This window comes from Octopus bimaculoides, chromosome 1, assembly GCF_001194135.2.
Source record: "Octopus bimaculoides isolate UCB-OBI-ISO-001 chromosome 1, ASM119413v2, whole genome shotgun sequence".
In the NCBI taxonomy this organism is placed as follows: Eukaryota; Metazoa; Mollusca; class Cephalopoda; order Octopoda; family Octopodidae; genus Octopus; species Octopus bimaculoides.
Window position 1 is genome coordinate 79,431,663 of NC_068981.1, and position 19,920 is coordinate 79,451,582.

At 36.0% G+C, this 19,920-nt stretch overlaps 1 protein-coding gene across 1 annotated transcript in view; it reads right to left on the reverse strand.

The window, feature by feature from the left end:
- The window catches only part of LOC106867578 (arginase, hepatic), a 94,575-nt gene that overhangs the window by 6,946 nt on the left and 67,709 nt on the right, over positions 1 to 19,920 (reverse strand). The window contains exons 5-6 of the mRNA XM_014912489.2: positions 5,976 to 6,032; positions 2,746 to 2,850 (exon numbers count right to left, since the gene is read on the reverse strand). Coding sequence (XP_014767975.1) covers positions 2,746 to 2,850; positions 5,976 to 6,032 — 162 coding nt within the window. The remainder of the gene's footprint in view (positions 1 to 2,745; positions 2,851 to 5,975; positions 6,033 to 19,920) is intronic.

A 19,920-nucleotide genomic window follows, 5' to 3' on the forward strand; every position in this document is an offset into this window, starting at 1 on the left:
AAAAAAAAAAAAAAAAAAAAAAAAGCTAAAGTAGCTAATGGTTTCTTGGAGTGATGCAGCTGATGAGAAAGAAATATTCCTGAATATGATACCTGTTTGCTATCTATATCTGAGAGCTAAGTGGACTGAGGGAATGTAGAATAAAAATGTTCTGTTCAGAAATATCTGCTACAAATTTGAACTTTTCAAGTAAGTAGTCCAATACCACATCTACTCAGCCATTTCACTTCTGACTGCAAGAATTTTTTAACTTTTATTATTAAGGAGTGGCTGTGCGGTAAGTAGCTTGCTTACCAACCACATGGTTCTGGGTTCAGTCCCACTATGTGGCACTTTGGGCAAGTGTCTTTCTACTATAGCCTCGGGCCGACCAAAGCCTTGTGAGTGGATTTGGTAGACGGAAACTGAAAGAAGCCCGTCGTATATATATATATATATATATATATATATATATATATATATATATATATATATATATATATATATATATGCATGTGTGTGTTTGTGTTTATCCTCCAACATCGCTTGACAACCGATGCTGGTGTGTTTATGTCCCCGTAACTTAGCGGTTCAGCAAAAGAGACTGATAGAATAAGTACTAGGCTTACAAAGAATAAGTCCTGGGGGCGATTTGCTCGACTAAAGGCAGTGCTCCAGCATGGCCACAGTCAAATGACTGAAACAAGTAAAAGAGTAAGGCTGATGCAGAATCGTTAGTATGTTGAGCGAAATGCTTAGTGGCATTTCATCTGTTTTTATGTTCCAAGTTCAAATTCTTTGCCTTTCATCCTTTCAGGTTCGATAAAATGAGTTATAGTATTTACATTCTGAGATAAAACATGCAAGAGAAGTGACTATGATGGTATGGGCATGTGCTGCAGATGGAGGATGACGTCTGCATACATACCAGAGACTCAAAGTGGATGGTACTTGTGGAATAAGAGTCTGAGTGAGTTGGTAAAAATTTATTTTTACTATGTTACATCTGATGAAGGAGATGACAGGGGGCTGTGTCAAATGGCAATACACAGTGCTGCAAAAGACATGCCCTCCTGTGTAAGCTTGGCAAAACATTTGTTAAAAGAGTGGGACAGGGTATATATGTAACCCCACCTGCTTATTGCCTATTCTATGTCTTCACGTCGCCCCATCATCTCTTATTTACTGTACCATGCCACCCCACAACTGAGAGGAAAGCAATTGATCTGTGCATAGTGAATATCCCTCACCCTCAACCACCCATATCTTGTTACCCTTCCTTCCTCTATCCTTCAGAATCTTAATACTTGAATGGGGACAGATGTATTCTAGCAACATTGATTCTACCTCCCTAATTCTTCTCTCTTGCACATACACACACATACACACACACACATGTATATCTTTCAGTAATGTATACTGGCAATAGATGTAAACATTAAGAAATATGAAAAAAAACTTTCCTTTTGAAGGAAATTTGGCTACTGTTTGTAGCAGACAGAACAACCAAAGATTTTCGCTGTCATTGCTTCACCTTAAATTTATGTAATCCTGTGTGATTAAGAAGCTTGCTTTGCAACCATGTGGTTTTAGGTTTAGTTCCACTATGCAGTTATTGATAAAACTTAAGTGAGAGGCATATTGGGTTTATGCCAAGACCAGGTACTACCAATGCACTCTTAGTAAAATCAAATACAGAACATTTTAGCTAAGGGTTGACCACTATATGTAGCATTTGTTGACCTGGAAAACTGCTAAGAAAATCAGGTGTAGATGGCTGGTTTGTAAGAGATGCTGACAGCAGTGTGAAAGTAGTGCCTGTCAGGGCTTGGTTCTTAGCCCCCTGCTGTTTATCAGAGTTCTCCAAACCATAACAAAGTGGTTCAAGACCAGTTGCTTGTGAAAGATTTAGAGAAGAAATTCCAGATTTCGAAGCAAAATCTAGAATCAAGAAGCCTTAGAATAAACTTAGCAAAGGTTAAGCTTTTAGAAAGAAGGAAAGGAGCCAGCATTCTGCTACCATCAGAAATATGTTTGTGCTCTGTGTAAAAAAAAAAGTCTGCAAGAATTTCATAGTGTACTCAAATGTAAACTATGGGTCCACAAGGTATAATAGGATTACAGACAGGCTAAGAGAGAAGAAAGACTACTGTGTGGTAGATGCACAGGATTGGTTGGCTGTCAGAGTATGCCTGAGAAATATATTGTTTCAGTTACTTGGAAAGCTCCTTAAAAGTAGTCAATAGCTTCTCTTATTTAGGTGGCCAAATTAACAGTGGAGATGGGTGCTCCAGAAGCATGGTCACTAGATTAGGACCAATATGGAGAAATTCTTGGAGCTATTACTTTTGTTAATAACAAAGGGTTTCTTTCTTTGAGTGAAGGGTAGATTATATAATGCTTGTGTATGAAATACAATGTTGCAAAGTAGAAAATCATGAGCACTTCACACAGAGAATGTGCAAAAGCTGAAAAGGAATGTAAAGAAATGAAGTAAATATGCTCCATTGGATGAATAATGTTAGTGTGCATGAACAACAGACTGCAAATGAGTTAAGAGAAAAGATTATACAATATGAACAGTAGTGAAGGTTGATTACAGGAATCTGAAACTCATGAAAGTGATAATGAAGTTCAGCAAGATGTGAGATGCTGGGTTGGAAAAGACCTATTTTGTAATCCATACAAGCAAAAGAAAATGGATATAAAAATGATGATAAGTGATTAAAAGAATTGTAAATAATTAACAGAAAGCCATTAACTCACTCAGGATCAATTGTTGAAAGGGCCATCTTCAAAACAGCTGCAATTCCTAAAGCATCTAATTCTTGCATTGAAAAAGTACAAATCCCAAGTTTTTCAATAAGCCATCTAGAAAAAAAAAGTGTTATAGACCAAGAGTAAGAAAAAATATTTCATTTTTGTTTTTACAAGATTCTTGATGTGAAATTGTCTTGAAACAGGTGTTATTGCTTTGGGGGATGGTCATTTTACCAATATAAAAATCTTGTACAGGTTCTATTTCACCTTTTTTTAAAATTATGATTAGTTACCTTGCTAACTAATTAATTAACCAATTAGCTTATTAATTGGTTTAGATACATTGAGGATTTTCGAGCGAGATCGTTGCCAGTGCCCCTGGACTGGCTTGTGCGGGTGGCACATAAAAGACACCATTTCGAGCGTGGCCGTTTTCGTGCGGGTGACACGTAAAAGCACCCACTACACTCTCTGAGTGGTTGGCGTTAGGAAGGGCATCCAGCTGTAGAAACTCTGCCAAATCAGACTGGAGCCTGGTGTTGCCATCCGGTTTCACCAGTCCTCAGTCAAATCGTCCAACCCATGCTAGCATGGAAAGCGGACGTTAAACGATGATGATGATGATGATGATGATGTGAGAGTCCTGGAACAATGAAGGGTACATCATTGATAAGGTTGCAAATGACAACAAAACAACACTGACTGATTGACTGGTCAAATGGTTTAGTGAAGTAATCACTTAGTTAATCAATTAATTAGTAAACTAGTTGACTAATAATGACTAAAAAGAGGTGAATTAAAACGAATGTGTACATTTTCATTGGGAAAATTACCCTTTCAAAATACAACAAAGTTTAAAAAATATTTCAATATCAAATGAATATGGAAAAAAATTTAATGATTTTATTTTAAATACACAAATAATGAGAATGTGTGGTAAGAAGCTTGCTTCCCAACCACATGGTTCCACGTTCAGTCTCACTTAATGGCATCTTAGGCAAGTGTCCTCTACTACAGCCTCAGGCCAACCAAAGCTTTGTGAGTAGATTTGGTAGATGGAAACTGAAAGAGGCCTGTTGTGTGTGTGTGTGTGTATTCAGATATGAGTTAAAAGCAGCTTGAGAGATATAAACAATATTAAACACACATGCCTTGTGTATGTGTGTTCAATATTATGTGTATATATATGTATATTTTTGCATCTGTGTCCCTCAGCTGTGTTTACGTTCCCATAACTAGGCTTAACAAAAAACATGCTGGGGTTGATTCATTTCACTAAAAGTTCTTCAAGCTGTGTGCCCCAGCATGGCCACAGTCTAATGACTGAAACAAGTAAAAAGTAAAAAGGAAACAGTAAATAAGTTATATAGATATATAAAAACAGAAAAACTACATATTGGTGTACCAAGAGGTGAAATTGAAACTAAAGCTAGAAGAGTAGACCCATCGCAAATGGCAATCTCTTTTCTTTAACTGACAAAACATCAGCAGGTATCACTTTTTTGTTTTATTTCTAATGTAATACTAAAGCAGAACATAACTACAGTTTATAGTTATAGGTCTTACCACAAAAATACATGCAAGCGCACACACAAATATTACTATTTGACTAAAGTTATAAACAATATATAACCTTATGTATTGAGTCCTATTTCTCCTGTTTGTTCCACAAAACAGGTGTGTGTGTGTGTGTGTGTGTGTGTGTGTGTGTATGTGTGTGCGTGCGTGCGTGCGTGCGTGCGTGTGTGTGTTACCCAAAAGGAAAACATTGAAATATACTTGATAAATGAGTTTATTTGAAATAAACTAAGTTGCATTTTCATCACATTAATCTATTATAGATGCTTACAATATATGACACCAATTGTTAGTTGGATTATAATGTTACCACCCAGTTTAGGCTGTAATGCAACAGTCTTTACTACTATGACAGGGGGTCAAGTTATTCAGCAGCATGTATTTAACAACAACCACCACCCCCCATCACCACAAATAAAAACCAATTACTGAGGTGAATCACTTAGAGCTGTCATTCACATGAAAATTAACAGTTAAGTTGAGAAGAGGTCACTTGTTTAGTGTAGAGCATCAAAAACCTAAACAGAAATACTGGCACAGTGAAGAGAGAACATAGATTCAATCACTATTATTTTAATCATTTCAGAAAATACTTAGGACAACTCATGGTATGTTTCTGTCTTTTACACTTCTTCAGATAGATTGCAGCATGCTTGACAAAGTAGTCATGGAAAAATAGCAAATTTGAATGGTAAAAATTGAGGTTAATTTCTGAATGAAAATTAATAGTTAAGAAAGGTAAGTATATTTAATGTAGAGAATCAGTAATCTAAGTTAGAAATATTGATGTATAAGAGAAATTATATGTGACATACAGGAGAGATGACTGTGTTTAGGCATGTGATGCATATGGATAATAGTAGCTGTACAAAAAAATATGATGAAGGGTTTTGGGCAAAAAAACAAGATCTACAATATCTGGAGAATTTCATCTACTCCCCCAGCCTGGAAGAATGAATAAAATTTAGTGCAACTCTGTAAGACCACTATCTAGTATGCAAAAGAAGCTTTCATGTATCACATGGTCTTTAGGATTTCTCACCTCCCAAACTGCAGCCAATTCATCTGGTCCCTTGCCAAAAATACCTCCACCAACTTTGTAAAGTCTGCTTTACATCCTCTTCTAAATAATGATAGCTATCTTTAATCTGATTTCTGTGCCTATAATCACTTATGGTTGTGAATGTCGGGTAATGATTAAAAGAGTACAATTGCAAATATAAGTAGCCAAAATGGGGTTCTTCCCAAGGTTCTCTGGAGTAATGTTACTTGACAGGGTGCATAGCTCAGAAATCAGGGAGTCTCTCTGGGTTGAACTGCTACTTCTCTACAGTGAGAAATGATAACTCCAATACTATGGACATGTAATTATAATGTCTTAGGAAAGGATCACAAGATGGATTCTTCAAGTCAAGCCAACTGACAGGAGATCTCAGGGTAGATCAAGAATGAGATGGTTGGATGATATCTTTAATCTCAGTTGGTCATACTTGGGAATCCAGCCAAAAAATCTAAAGATGGTTGTTTCTGATAGGATCTTATAGAGGGTGGGCTTTAGGACTCTACCCTTATGGACTACTAGGAACAGTGGGTAGTGAAGATGAATGGGTGGATGGTTTGTTGTAGTTAGTGTAACATCAACAAGATAGATACGCTACCTCTCTTCTGCATCAACATCACGAAGGCCAATATAGACAAGATCATGTGCTGATAAACTACAATAAAGAGAAAAAAAAAAAAAAATTAACAAATGGAGCAAATATAACTACCATATTTTCTGGCATACAGATCAAAGTTTCAGACCAAAATTTGCAGCCAAAAAAAGATAGGCTGACTTCTACACCAAAGCAACTTTGGAGAATCAAAAGTTCTATGTGAAATGCAGGAGGATTTGAAAAGATAGAAACAATGTTTGAATATTTACAATACATGTTTATAATATAGTACATTGACCTGTATGCCAGAATATACAGTAATTACTTTATAAATTTCAGTAATTTTAGATAATTGAATATGTTTAAAAATAAAAACAAAAAATGTCAAAACATGTTTTTAATATTTGTTGTTTCATCTGAAATATCTACAATATTCCATGTTGACATTTAATGTCAAAGGTTTAAGGTATTTTTGAAATCCCTTACATTTTCAATAGCAGAAGCAGCATCAAACATCCTTCAATTTGCAGAACTTCCAAATTGTTATTTGTGCTCTAGGTTATCACACAGATTGTGTCAATGATGTTAGCAGATGCAAGGTATCAAGGTACAATGTGTCAAACTGCTCAGAGATGTGAACTCTGGATATACAACTGATACAACTTTGCTATCAACATCGTTAGGGGTCCCATTTGAGAAGGGTATCAAGCAAGGAGATATCTTCTCTTCAAAACTCTTTACCGCATGTCTAGAAATAGTCATCAAGGACATTGACTGGACAGATGTCAAGAACATTAATGACAAGCAACTATCACATCTGTGATTCACAGATGGTATCGTACTCATCACTGAATCCATAGACCAGCTGCAAGAAATGCTGACAGAGCTGGACACTCATAGCTTAGAAGTAGGTTTTAAAATGAATTGTATTAAAACGAAATATATGTGTTGGAAGATGTAGCACAAGGATGAACAGAGGTGGGAAGCAATGAAATCAAGGAGGTAAAGGAGTACATCTACCTAGGGCACAAAGTGAATATGCACCAAGATATGGATGCTGAAATCTCAGAGGATTGTGGCATGATGGAAGGCATTTAACTCAATAAAGGGTGTACTCAAAAACAAAGCTAAACAATACCATACATACAAGCCAGACTCTTCAATAGCACTATCCTACCTGTGCTCTTATACGCAAGTGAGATGTGTGTTACTACAAAAGAGGATAGAACATCAATTGGCTACAATGCAAAAGGCCATGGAAAGATCCATGCTAAGAATATCATTAAGAGATATCATTAAGAATATCATTAAGAGATATCATTAAGAGATTCGAAGTGAGATAATGCTGTATAACAGCATCTGATGGTCTGGTTGATACAATGATGTAATATTTACAAAGTGCTTTTAAAAATCTTTCTCAAACCACCAAGCTCCCTCAATTTCTTTAATATCTATTTAATAATTATCTCACAATGACCAGAGATTTTTTCATTTTTCTATAAAGACCACACTTTGTAAAGTGACTTTATGCATAGTTAGTCAGAAATGGTAGAGCAGTGAACTAAGAAATATTTTTTGTGGTGTTTAGTAAAATTTTGTGTTAAAACCTTTTTTGGAGTTTGACTTTGCCTTTTATCTAGTCAACTCTTTCTATAACCAAAAGTCGTGTGTTTTTTTTTGCACTTTTTCATCATCATCATTATTATTATTATTATTGCATGCCAGACAAAATGCTTAGTGGTATTTCGTATGCTGCTACATTCTGGTTCTTTGGATTTCTCCTTTGCGCTCCATCTCCAATAATCTTCCAAATGTTTTTTATTGAGTTGAGATCATGACTTTGAGGTTGCCAGACTATGAGATCAACTCCATCACTCAAAAAATCTTTGACTCTCTTCACAACAGAGCATGTTGTCCTGCACAAAGATGAGGAGGTTGAGCTGATGAGGATCGGAGGTGTGGAAGGACATGCTGTCTAAGAATCTGCTTGTAGAGTTCAGCATTGACAGTCCCTTGTAGGTGAATAAGTGGACCAGAACCAGCAGCAGGGATCACTCCCCATACCATTATACTGCCTCCTCCATATTTCAGTCTTCTTCACACATGCAGGAGATAACTTTTCACCACTTCTTTGTCGGATGTACATCCTGCCATCGGAACCAATCACATTAAACATTGATTCATTGCTAAAATGAACTTGCGACCAGTGTTCTTCTGTCCAAATGACGTTTGTGAGCGAAACGAAGACAGGCTCTTTGGTTCTTCTTGGAGATGAGAGGTTTCTTTGCCAGTGCCTGAGCAAGCAACCCAGAACCTTGTACCCTCCAAGAAACTGACATCAGAAGTAGAGCTAAACTCATGGGATATCACTGCAGCACTCTTAAACTTATCCTTCAGTGACATTTTAACCATAATACAATCTTGTCTTGGTTAAGTTTTATGAGGTCTGCCAGTTTTGGGTTTAGCATCTGTCGATTCTGATGACTTAAAATGAGCTACAATTCATTGCACAACACTTCTAGACCTTCCTACAGTAGTTGCTATCACAGAATTGGATGTGCCCTCTTGGTGAAGGCACACAATCCTTTGTTTTTCATCATAGGATACTAGTCATCTCTCACAAGCCACCATGTTAACAGTTGAATGTTCCAATAATGTAAGATCATAACCAGTAACTATTAGCACATTAACAATCTTCTAAAGAACAAATACCTTAGTTAGTAGTTCATTTTTTCTAAGTGACCCTTAACTTTTGGCCACCGCAATTTGGAAGATTGTTTGTTTATTTCCTCATAACTTATGAAATATTTATTTCATTATTTGAAATTTTCATGAAAGATAGATTTTAGATATATCTAAATATATATAAAATATCTAGTCTCTGTGTGTTGTTAATCTTCTATAATAACTATTTTAATACACTTGTTTGTACTGACCTTTATATTATGGCTGCTACTGTAATTTCATTTATGCATTTGTTTTGGATGGTGAACTAAGTTGATAAATAATAATAATAATAGTAATAATCCTTTCTACTATAGGCACAAGGTCTAAAATTTTGGGGGAGGCTAAGTGATAACATCAACCCCAGAACTCAACTGGTACTTATTTTATGGACCTTGAAGGGCTGAAAGGCAAAGTTGACCTTGGTGATATAAAATGTAAAGCCAGATGAAGTGCTTCTAAGCATTTTGCTTGATGCAGTAATGATCCTGCCACCTTGCTGCCTTAAGAGTAGTAACAATAATAATAATAATAATAATCCTTTCTACAATAGGTTCAAGACCTGAAATTTTTGGGGAGGGAGCTAGTTGATTACATTGATCTAGTGTTTAACTGGTACTTATTTCACCGACACAAAAGGATAAAAGGCAAATAATGATAAAGAAGTGAAATAGAACCAGTGCAAAATTACTCTCCTGAGATACAGCTACAATAAACATAAACAATATTGGTTAATCCCATAATACTCAGATAAATAAGTAGGCACAAGGGATTTCTTCCTTTTGTGTCTTAGCCAGTAATACTGTTGGTGGTTCTACTTATGCATGAGAAGATTTGAGTACAACATTACAACACTATAAACTGACAAGGCAACAGCTATATGTTGCATCTTCCACTCATAGCAGTTGAATTATGCTTATTAATATTTTCTTCAATTTTTTTGTCAAAAGCTCATTTTTCTAATCTAGCATTGGTTAGAGGATTACATATAACTGAGATGTTTTACAGTTGGATGCTTTTCTTTTGCTAACCCTTGCTTGTTTCCCAAATAAGAGAGCAGAGAGCCTTCATTACACTCATCCTTGAAAGCTCAGCTACCAGGTAATTAGTTGACAGAAAAATGTTGACAAACGTTACCATCCATAGCTCAGCTGTGCACAGAAATGCAAACATTCACACTGACAGACACACATGCACACAAACCACACTACATCACGCACACCACATCACACACACACGACAGGTTTTGTAAAGTTTCCATCTGCCAAATTCACTCACAAAGCATTGGTCAGTCCAGGCTATAAAACAAGTCACTTTCTTGAGGTGCCATGCAGTGGGACTGAACTTGAAATCATATCCATGTCTACACCAACAATAATTATATATATTTATTCTACTGGGGATAACACTAGAATAACTGAACCTTGAAGCTGACAGCTTGGGTATATATGATTGATTGAATCAAGCTTATGAGGATTGATTCAGACAATCAAACTATTGAATCAGAGAGAAAGAGAACAATTAAAAAAAGAAAGAGGATCTCTAACTTTCATTATTCAATCTTATTAATTATCTGTAATTTGCATGACAAAATAACAGGGTTTTTTTAAATATGAATAACACCATAATACAGTTGATGCATAAATAAGAACATAAATAATTGATGGCGTATAAATAATAGCAGAACAGCTGCAATTATGTAAATAATAATACAACAGCTGCTTCCAGATAGTAATATCTCTGGTTTCTCGTCTCAACACAAGGTTACCAATTTGGACTCCAGGATCTGCCTGATACTAGTTTTATCAAACCTGAAGTGATGAAAGTGAAAGTGAAAATACCCCCAGTGGTATTTGAACTCAAAATATACAAAGGAAAATCAGTATCATAAACCATTATCTGGCATCGCCATTATTTCTGTCAGAATCAATTATAAGACAGATTAGAAATTATTGCTATAAAAACATTCATCATCATCATTATCATATCACCATTGTTTTAATGTTCATTTTGGCATTCTTGCAGGGGTCAGACAGAATTTGTAGAGACAGATTTTGTATGGCTGGATGCCCTTCCTGTCACTGACCATCACCTGCTTCCAAACAAGATAATATTTTGCTATGGCCAGACATGCTTCCATGGAAAATTTGAAACAAAGGATACAACTTGTATGATGGTAACCCTTGTACACAATTTTCACATGATGTCAACACAAGGAGACACACACACATACACAATGGGCTTCTTTCAGATTCCATTTACCAAATTTACAAGAGTTTGATTAGCCCAAGACTACATTAGAAGACACTTGTCCAAGGTACCATGCAGTCGAACAGAACCTAAAATCACATATTGGGAAGCAAACTTCTTAACCACACAGCCATGCTACACATTTTAGCTATTAGAATAAGGTCACAAATGTGTAGAGTAGGGGAATAGGGATATAGTTGAATGACTATACTCTGAAGAAATGAAATGCTAAACCAGCCCAGGGTGGACTGAACTCAAAGTAAATGAATGTAAGCAAGACATTACAGTCTCTTTCACTCCGTTCCTGTTTTAGCCAGCAATAATAATAATAATCCTTTCTACTAAAAGCACAAGACCTGAAATTGTTGGGGAGAGGACTAGTTGATCACATTGACCCTAGTGTTTCACTGGTATTTAATTTATTGACCCCGAAAGGATGAAAGGCAAGATACCGTTAAGCATTTCATCCAGCATGCTCACAATTCTGCCAGCTCACTGCCTTTTCCATGATAATAATAATAATAATAATAATAACAAGAGCACTCAGAGAGTGCAAGCTTCCACCAAGGCAACACCAACATCTTCTCAACGATTAGCCGGAGATGATTTTTTAAAATGAGAATACCTGAAATAAACTCAACTGCTCTCACAAACAAGAATACTAAAAATGAACCTGACCACTCTCAAAAATTAAGTAAAAAAAGAGGAAAAGTAATCCAGAATCCTTGTCTGGTACCAGGTTGATCCCAAAATCTAATCAGTTTGTGCCAGTCATGAGGTCAAACATCCCTGAAAGTTTCATCCAAATCCATCCAGCAATTCTTGAAATATCTTGTCCACAGACAAACAAATACAACTGAAAACAATACCTCTGCCTTCACTAAGGCAGAGGTAATAATACTTGCACATACCTAAGGAACACAAGTGCTGATGAAGAGCTTGCAGTAAGTTGTCGTGAAAGGTAACAGTACTAATAATGGGTTCTGATTTAGGGACATAGCCAGCAATGTTTAAGGGCTGTGAATTGGCTGATGCCATCAATCTTAATATTTGACGGGTACTTTATTTTATCAACCCTGGAGGGATGAAAGGCAAGGTTAGTCTCAGCATTATTTGAAATCAGAACAATAAGAGCCAGGAAAAAAAGTTCCTAACACAGATACAATGCCAGAAATTTAGTGGGAGAGGAACAGTTGATTATACCCCGGCCCCTGTACTTTATTTTGTTGATCCCTGAAGGGCAATAACAATGACAACAATAATAATGGTTCCTGATTTAGATACAAGGCCTGTGATTTTGAAAAGTGGATTTAGTTGGTACCATCACCCCAGAACTTGACTGGTACTTTATTTCAACAATCTCAAAAGGAAGAAAGGTAAAGTTGACCTCGATGAGATTTGAACTCAGAATACAAAGAACTGGAAGAAATATTGTAAAGCATTTTTTCTGATGCTCTAACAAGTCTACCAGTGCAACAAATGTTTCAAAATTTGGCACAAGGTCAACAATTTTAGAAGAGATGGGGTTAGTCAAATACATCAACCCCAATACTTGACTTGTATTTTATTTTACTGACCCTGAAAAATAAAAAAGCAAACTTGACCTTGGCAGTATTCGAACTTGGAACATAAAGAGCTGCAAAAAATGCAACTAAGCATTTTGCTTGACATAGTTTCAATTCTGCCAGCTCACTCACTTAGCATTTAAAAACAATAATGATGATAATGTTATGATGATGATGAATCTCATTGTTATCATTAATCACCACTACCCCAGTCATTCATTAAAAAAAATTTATAAGATAAGCTCCACTGCTTGTGTATTATAGCAGCTACATAAATTAAACCACTCATCTGAATGAGTTTCTTAAATCTGCCTACATTGAACAACCACACATGATCAAACTGGCACCTTAATTATTTACGTTAGTGAATTAAAGAATAGTGATGCTTGCAAAACATGTTAATCTCATACTATTTTTACAATGTAAAATACAGGAGTATTGAAAATACTGTTTGTTTAGATGAGAATATATCCTTTACTAAAACATGAGTGACCTTTTGAAAGCTAATTATATATCATTCAGCTGCTTTCATTTTCTTCCTAAGACATCAATATCAACAACATTAATTAATCATAAAGTTATTTGGCATATGGTTTGCAATGACTAAATGAGTTGCCGCAAGCACCAACAAACACATTAACACATCAAGCATGACTGGATGGTTAAGAAGTTTGTTTGTAATCCCCAGGTTAAAGGTTCAATGTTACAGTGTGTCCCTTTGGACAAATGTCTTCTACTATAATCTAGAGTCAATCTAGGCATTGTGAGTGAAACTGAATAGACAGAAATAGTTTAGAAGCCTAAACAGTCCTTGTTTCATATGAACAGCCCCTATGTCCTTTAAGGTAATCTTAATCCATCACCTAATTCAATACCTTCAGCTAACCACTGTGTATCTCCTGAGGTCTACTCTAGTGCAATAGATACAGGCTTTTCCTCTCTGACTAAACCATACATAAACATTTTATAAAATGCACACCAGAACACTGTCTAAAAACCAAAATATCACCCATTTGATAACACAGACCCAATCATCATCATCATCATCATTTAACATCTGTTTTTCATGCTGGATTGGAGAGTTCAACAGGAGATGGAGAGCCAAAGAACTGTGTCAAGCTCCAATGTCAGACTTGACATGGTTTCTGTGTCAACTGCTTGACACAGTGTACTGGGTAGGTTTTATGTGGTAACAGCACTAGTGAGATTACCAAGTGACATGACAAAAAGTATTAACAGGAGAGGAATAGTATTGAGGGAGGTGGCTTTATGCCAAGTGATGAGCAGTGGAAGTACGATAAGGCAACAGGAACAGGTGTCTTGCAGTAGGAGAGTAGAGATATATTGACATGGAGAAGGTATTTGATAGGGTACCACACTCAATAACTTGGTGGTTAGTAAGAAAACTAGGTGTAGGTGAATGACTATAAAGATGCAATAAATGAAAGCCAACAATGAGTTCAGTGGCAAATTTTGCATGAGGGCAGGAGTCCATCAAGGCTTAGTCATTTAGTGGTAATACCTGAGGGACCAGGTGTCTTCCATAACATAAATATTCAAGTACAAATACACATATGATGAGCACTGGCAGAGATGGGGTTAATTTCCATTTCCTTTACATTGTTAATTTCACCCCCTACTTGAATCCAGTCAGACTAAAACCCATAAGGGATTGATGTCTTAAATTATGGAAAACTTGAGCAATTAATTTATCACTTTCTTCACCCCACTCAGAGAGAGAGAGAGAGGGGGGAGAGTGAGAAAGAGACAGACAGACAGACAGACAAAGAGACACAGTTAAATTGAAAATATATGGAACAATTAATACTGACAACAGCGTTTGTAGTTAGCAGCAATAATACTGATGTTGCCACTGATGATTGAGGTAATGATGATGATAGTGATGTTAGCATCATGTACTGATGCTAACAGTGATAGTCATCCTGGTGTTGATGATGGTGACAGTGATGATGATAAAGTGAAGGAGGAAGTAGAAATTACATAATAATCTAATACCATTTGGCACACTGCAACTACAAGTTTCATCTGGGGATGAAATAATAATGACAATAAACAAAAACATATGCGTTTAGAAATTAATAATTCAAGGTCGGTTTTAATTTTCACCATTTACATGTGATATTGTGATTGCATGTATGTGAACCTGCATAGTTATAATCAGTCAGTCAATTTGTCTGCCTGTGTATTCTTAACCTGCACTTGAATATTACACCCAAAGTAAAGCGTAGCAAAAACAAATGACTTTGAAGAGAAATCCTAGAAGTAAACAAAACTAATGTCACATCACAAGAAGGAATTCTGCAGTGCATTCTCATAAAATCTAGCTGCCATTCTTCAGCGGGTACGAAATGCTAAAGGTACATTCATTGCTTAGAGTAACTACATTGCTAGGAGAACATAAAATGTATATTGGTTTACTTGGAAGGAAGACTGAAAGAACACTGAAGACATTTTAAATTAAAGTGAAAAGGGAAAGGGAGAGAGAGAGAGGTGAGGGGAAGGTGAATGATAGAGAAAGATAGATAGAGAGCTGGTATCACAGTATTTGTAAATGCATCTAGAAATAGATACCATTTTGTGTCTATGATATACTACTCAATAATACCAAAAACATATCCATTGTTGTCAATATCTCTGATTACAAAGATCAGGTTTTCTCATTAAGCATGAGAATTACCATATATCATAGCATACAAGAAACATATCTCTCCCTCCCAAAAAAAGGTCACAAAAAAAAGAAAAAGAAAAAGAATCACCCTGGGCTCTATATGTCAAATTGGGTTATTACTACATATTTTAATGCACTAAAAACATTTAACTTGAATATAAGCTACTTACATTGGGGTGCATTTACGATGTCTGGGCATCTTTTATGCCACCAAATACGATGACTATTTTGAACTAATTCTTAATTTATTTTAATTATCTCTTTCTTTCTTTGTGAACGACTAATGAATGCTGCTAGGTTTCTGGTTGTTTTCTCAAAGTAACATGAATATTTTTTTTAATTTCTGAAAAAATTTTTTATGCCTTCAAATTTGATGCCATTGGCTTATTTAAGTTGTTTCCCTCACTTCGCTTTTTTTGTTATGTAAACTGTTGCTGCCATGAATAATTTACAGTACTTTTACCATATATAAAGACCTATCAATGATCAAGTGGATTTATTGTCTTAACTTCAAAAGGAAATATTTCCACCTGCCAAAAATCATAAATCATCAGAATATGGCATGGAGCTCCATACCTGTAAAAGATAGTACATGAAGAGAAAGCGGGAAAAATAAAGAGAGAGAGAGAGAGAGAGAGAGAGAGAGACATGTTTATTCCTTTTACCATTCTTATTAAGCATGAGGATAAAATCTATTAGAAATAATTCTTAATCTATTGAAATTCCACTAATTAACTTTGTGAGTTGTTAATAAATGCTGCCAGGATTTTTTTCTTTCTCCAAGAAGAAAATTTCAATTCTATTCTTTTTAAGAACACACACACACACACACATATTTGTAGCACACAATGTGACAAGGCTGGCCTTTTGAAATACAGGTGCGACTCATTTTTGCCAGCTGAATGGACTTTTACATTTACATATAGGCACAGACATGGCTGTGTGGTTAAGAAGCTTGCTTCCTAACCATGTGATTTCCGGTTCAATCCCATTGTGTGGTATCTTAAGTAGTTATCTTCCACTATAGCCCCAGACCAACCAATGCTTGTTTTTATTTGGTAGATAGAAACTGGAAGAAACCCATTATATATATATAACAACTAGCCATGAGGTCTTTTCTCCCTCCATTTTGAAGGGAGGTTATAGGCCACCAGCCATTAGCATCTGTAATGTCAAGCATTTTATGGCCATGAAACCTAAGGTAACTCCATAGACTGGTCATAACTATCTTTATTATTATTTTATAACTTTTGTATTTATGATTTACTGATAATACATAGACACACACACACACACACATACATACATACATATGTGTGTGTGTGTGTGTGTGTGTGCACGTGCATATGTGTGTGTACCCTTGTCTACATGGTGATTGATGTAAACAAGCATCACTGTCAGATTAGCAGTGTTGTTCATCTCCAGTCTTTCACTGAAAAACATGCCTGGCCATGGGGAAATATTACCTTGCTTGGAAACAGGTAAGGGTTGGCAAAAAGAAGAGCATTTGGTTACAGAAAATCTGTCTCAACATGCATAGAAAAGTGGACACGACACATTTCCCTATACTTAGTTCAAACTTACAACGTTTGTATCTTTATATTTCTAATGAAAGGCTTCAACATTGAACAAATTCAAACTTGTATAAACCATTGTAGTGATAAACAAAAAATGCATGCAAAATAATATCCAAATGGTTGAAAAGTATTATCAATTAAAAGCTTGCAACACCAAAAAAATGCTCCCTTTTTGAAATGCAGTTCAATATATATATATACATACACACGCATGTGTATACTGGATGCTCTGTCATTTGTCAGGGACTTGTTTCATTATATGACATACTGGTGCTGGTACCACGTAAAAAGCACTCACGCTGGTACCACGTAAAAAGCACTCATGCTGGTGCTACATAAAAAGCTCCCAGCACACACTGTAAAGTGGTTGGCATTTGGAAGAGCATCCAGCCACAGAAACCAAGCCAAATCAGACTGGAACCTGATGTAGCTCTCCGGCTTGCCAGCTCTGATCAAACTGTCTAACCCATACCAGTATGGAAACAGCCATTAAAAGATGATGATGGTATTTTATACAGAGTCAGTAATTGTATCGGGGAGAGGTAATTTTTGGCATTGAAAACAAAACTCTGGTTACATGAATAATCTATGGTTGTTGTTAACTAATTGCCTCTGTGCCCCCAAACTTGTGATTAATTATTATCCTTCTAAATGCTTGACTGGCTATCTCTGCACTTGCAAAATTCTTACAGGCTACATAATTTGTTTGGCTATTTCTATGCTTTCTAAGGCAGAGAGCTGGCAGAAACGTTAGCACACTGGGCAAAATGCTTAGCGGTATTCCATCTGCCATTACATTCTGAGTTCAAATTCCGCCGACGTTGACTTTGCCTTTCATCCTTTTGGGGTCGATAAATTAAGTACCAGTTACGCACTGGGGTTGATGTAATCGACTTAATCCCTTTGTCTGTCCTTGTTTGTCCCTTCTAGGTTTAGCCCCTTGTGGGCAATAAAGAAATAAGAAATGTTAGCACACTGGGTGAAATGCTTAGAGGTATTTCATCTGTCTTTACATTCTGATTTCAAATTCCGCCAAGGTTGACTTTGCCTTTTATCCTTTCAGGGTTGATAAATTAAGTACCAGTTGTGTACTGGGGATCGATCTAATCAACTGGCCTCCTCCCGAAAAATTTCGGGCTTTGTGCCCAGAGTAGAAGAGAATATTTCTATGCTTTCTCTCTCTCTCTTCATGTGCCATGCCTATGGGTTTCAGTAAACATGGTGCTCCATGCCAAAGTCTGAAGATTTGTAACTTTTCTTGGAAAAGATACAACAGTGGTTTCCTGTTGCTATCTCCTAGTTTGTTTATGATTTATTCTGATTGTCCTTTGCTCTTCAAGCTAACCCTTAAGGTATAGAGCCTTATTTAACTTTTAGGAAGGAGGAGCGATTCACATGACATCAGGGCATGCCTACACACCAGTAGACCTACATGACATATGTCTAAGGGGTCGACCCTCCTCCAAGTCTTGTATGACCATCTTCAGGTATATGATCCACAATTGGAGCCCTTGACAGGTACTTCCACCCTGAGCAGACCTGGGAGTAATAGTTGAATGAAAAGGATAATTTCACACTCCCTAAAACACCTGAACTCCTTCACTGGACCCTCAGAACCAGAAGCAGTGTAATGTTTTGTCTTAACATTTAAGAAAGATTAAAAATTTCAATTACATCTCATTCATCATCATCATCATCATCATCATTTAATGTTCCCTTTTCCATGCTTGCATGAACCAGACATAACTTGTTGAGGCAGATTTACAGTTGGATCCCCTACCTGTCACCAACCCTCACCTGTTTACAAGCAAGATGATATTTTCCATGGCCAGACATGCTTTTCACTGAAGATTGTAAACAAACAAACTTGTTTATGACCTTGACATCAAATGATGTCAAGATAAAACACACACACATACACACACATGATGAGCTTCAGTTTCCATTAACCAAACCCACCTTTAAGCCTTTGGTCAGCCCAAAGGCTTCTATACTAGAAGACATTTATCCAAGGAACCATGCAGTGAGACTAAACTCAAGACCACATATTTGGGAAGCAAGTTTCTTAACCACACAGCTACCCTTGCACCAATTCATGAAATACTATTAGAATACTAGTATATATTCTACTGAATGTAAAAGATCGAAATATCTTAATGCTTGGCAGAGTTCTAATTTGGAATAGTTCTGAGTCAGATCCTCCACACTATAAACAAAACTATGACATTAGCAAAATTCCAAAATACTAATGGATGCAATGATAGTTTCTGTTTTATTGTGTTGGTGCATTAATGGTAGTAACTGGTGTCAAGGAACGTTCTCTCGAGAAACGCAATTCTTTTTGAATGAACAGCATCTATAATTACTCAGGTACAAACACAATAGATATTCTCTCTGTATACTAGCAAGATAACTTAGTAATTATGTAAGGTAACTTGATTCAATGGAATGCAGTGAGAATTTTAACACTGATTCAATATAACCTTAAAGTGGTGAATATAACATTGATAAGTATTTAAAAAAATAAAATATATTCTGTGTATGATGAGGTTAATGGTTTGTTTTCTCATTGAAAAATAATAATATTTGTATAACCTTTCTCTTGACAAACATATACTTCAGTTGTACTAACTCCTCAATAAACAATAGATCTGTCTAAAAATAATGCCTAATAATATCAAGTTTCACTATGGAAATAAGTAGATAATATTCTGCAACGAAGAAAAAGGCATTTTGTAAGTGTAAACAATAACAAATAATCTGAAAACATGTACATATGTATATGTAAATTTTATATATATATATATATATATATGCGAGTAAAAATAAATACAAAAAAGGTGGTTTTTTTGTATGATTGTGTATAGAGGAATATATTATTTTGTTTAAAGGAGTTCCAACACTGTCAGTTTTTTATGTTTTATTTATATTCCTGCAGAACTAATGTGGGGTATAGAATATGGAATATACAATATATGATATAATCATCATCATCATCGTTTAACGTCCGCTTTCCATGCTAGCATGGGTTGGACGATTTGACTGAGGACTGGTGAAACCGGATGGCAACACCAGGCTCCAGTCTGATTTGGCAGAGTTTCTACAGCTGGATGCCCTTCCTAACGCCAACCACTCAGAGAGTG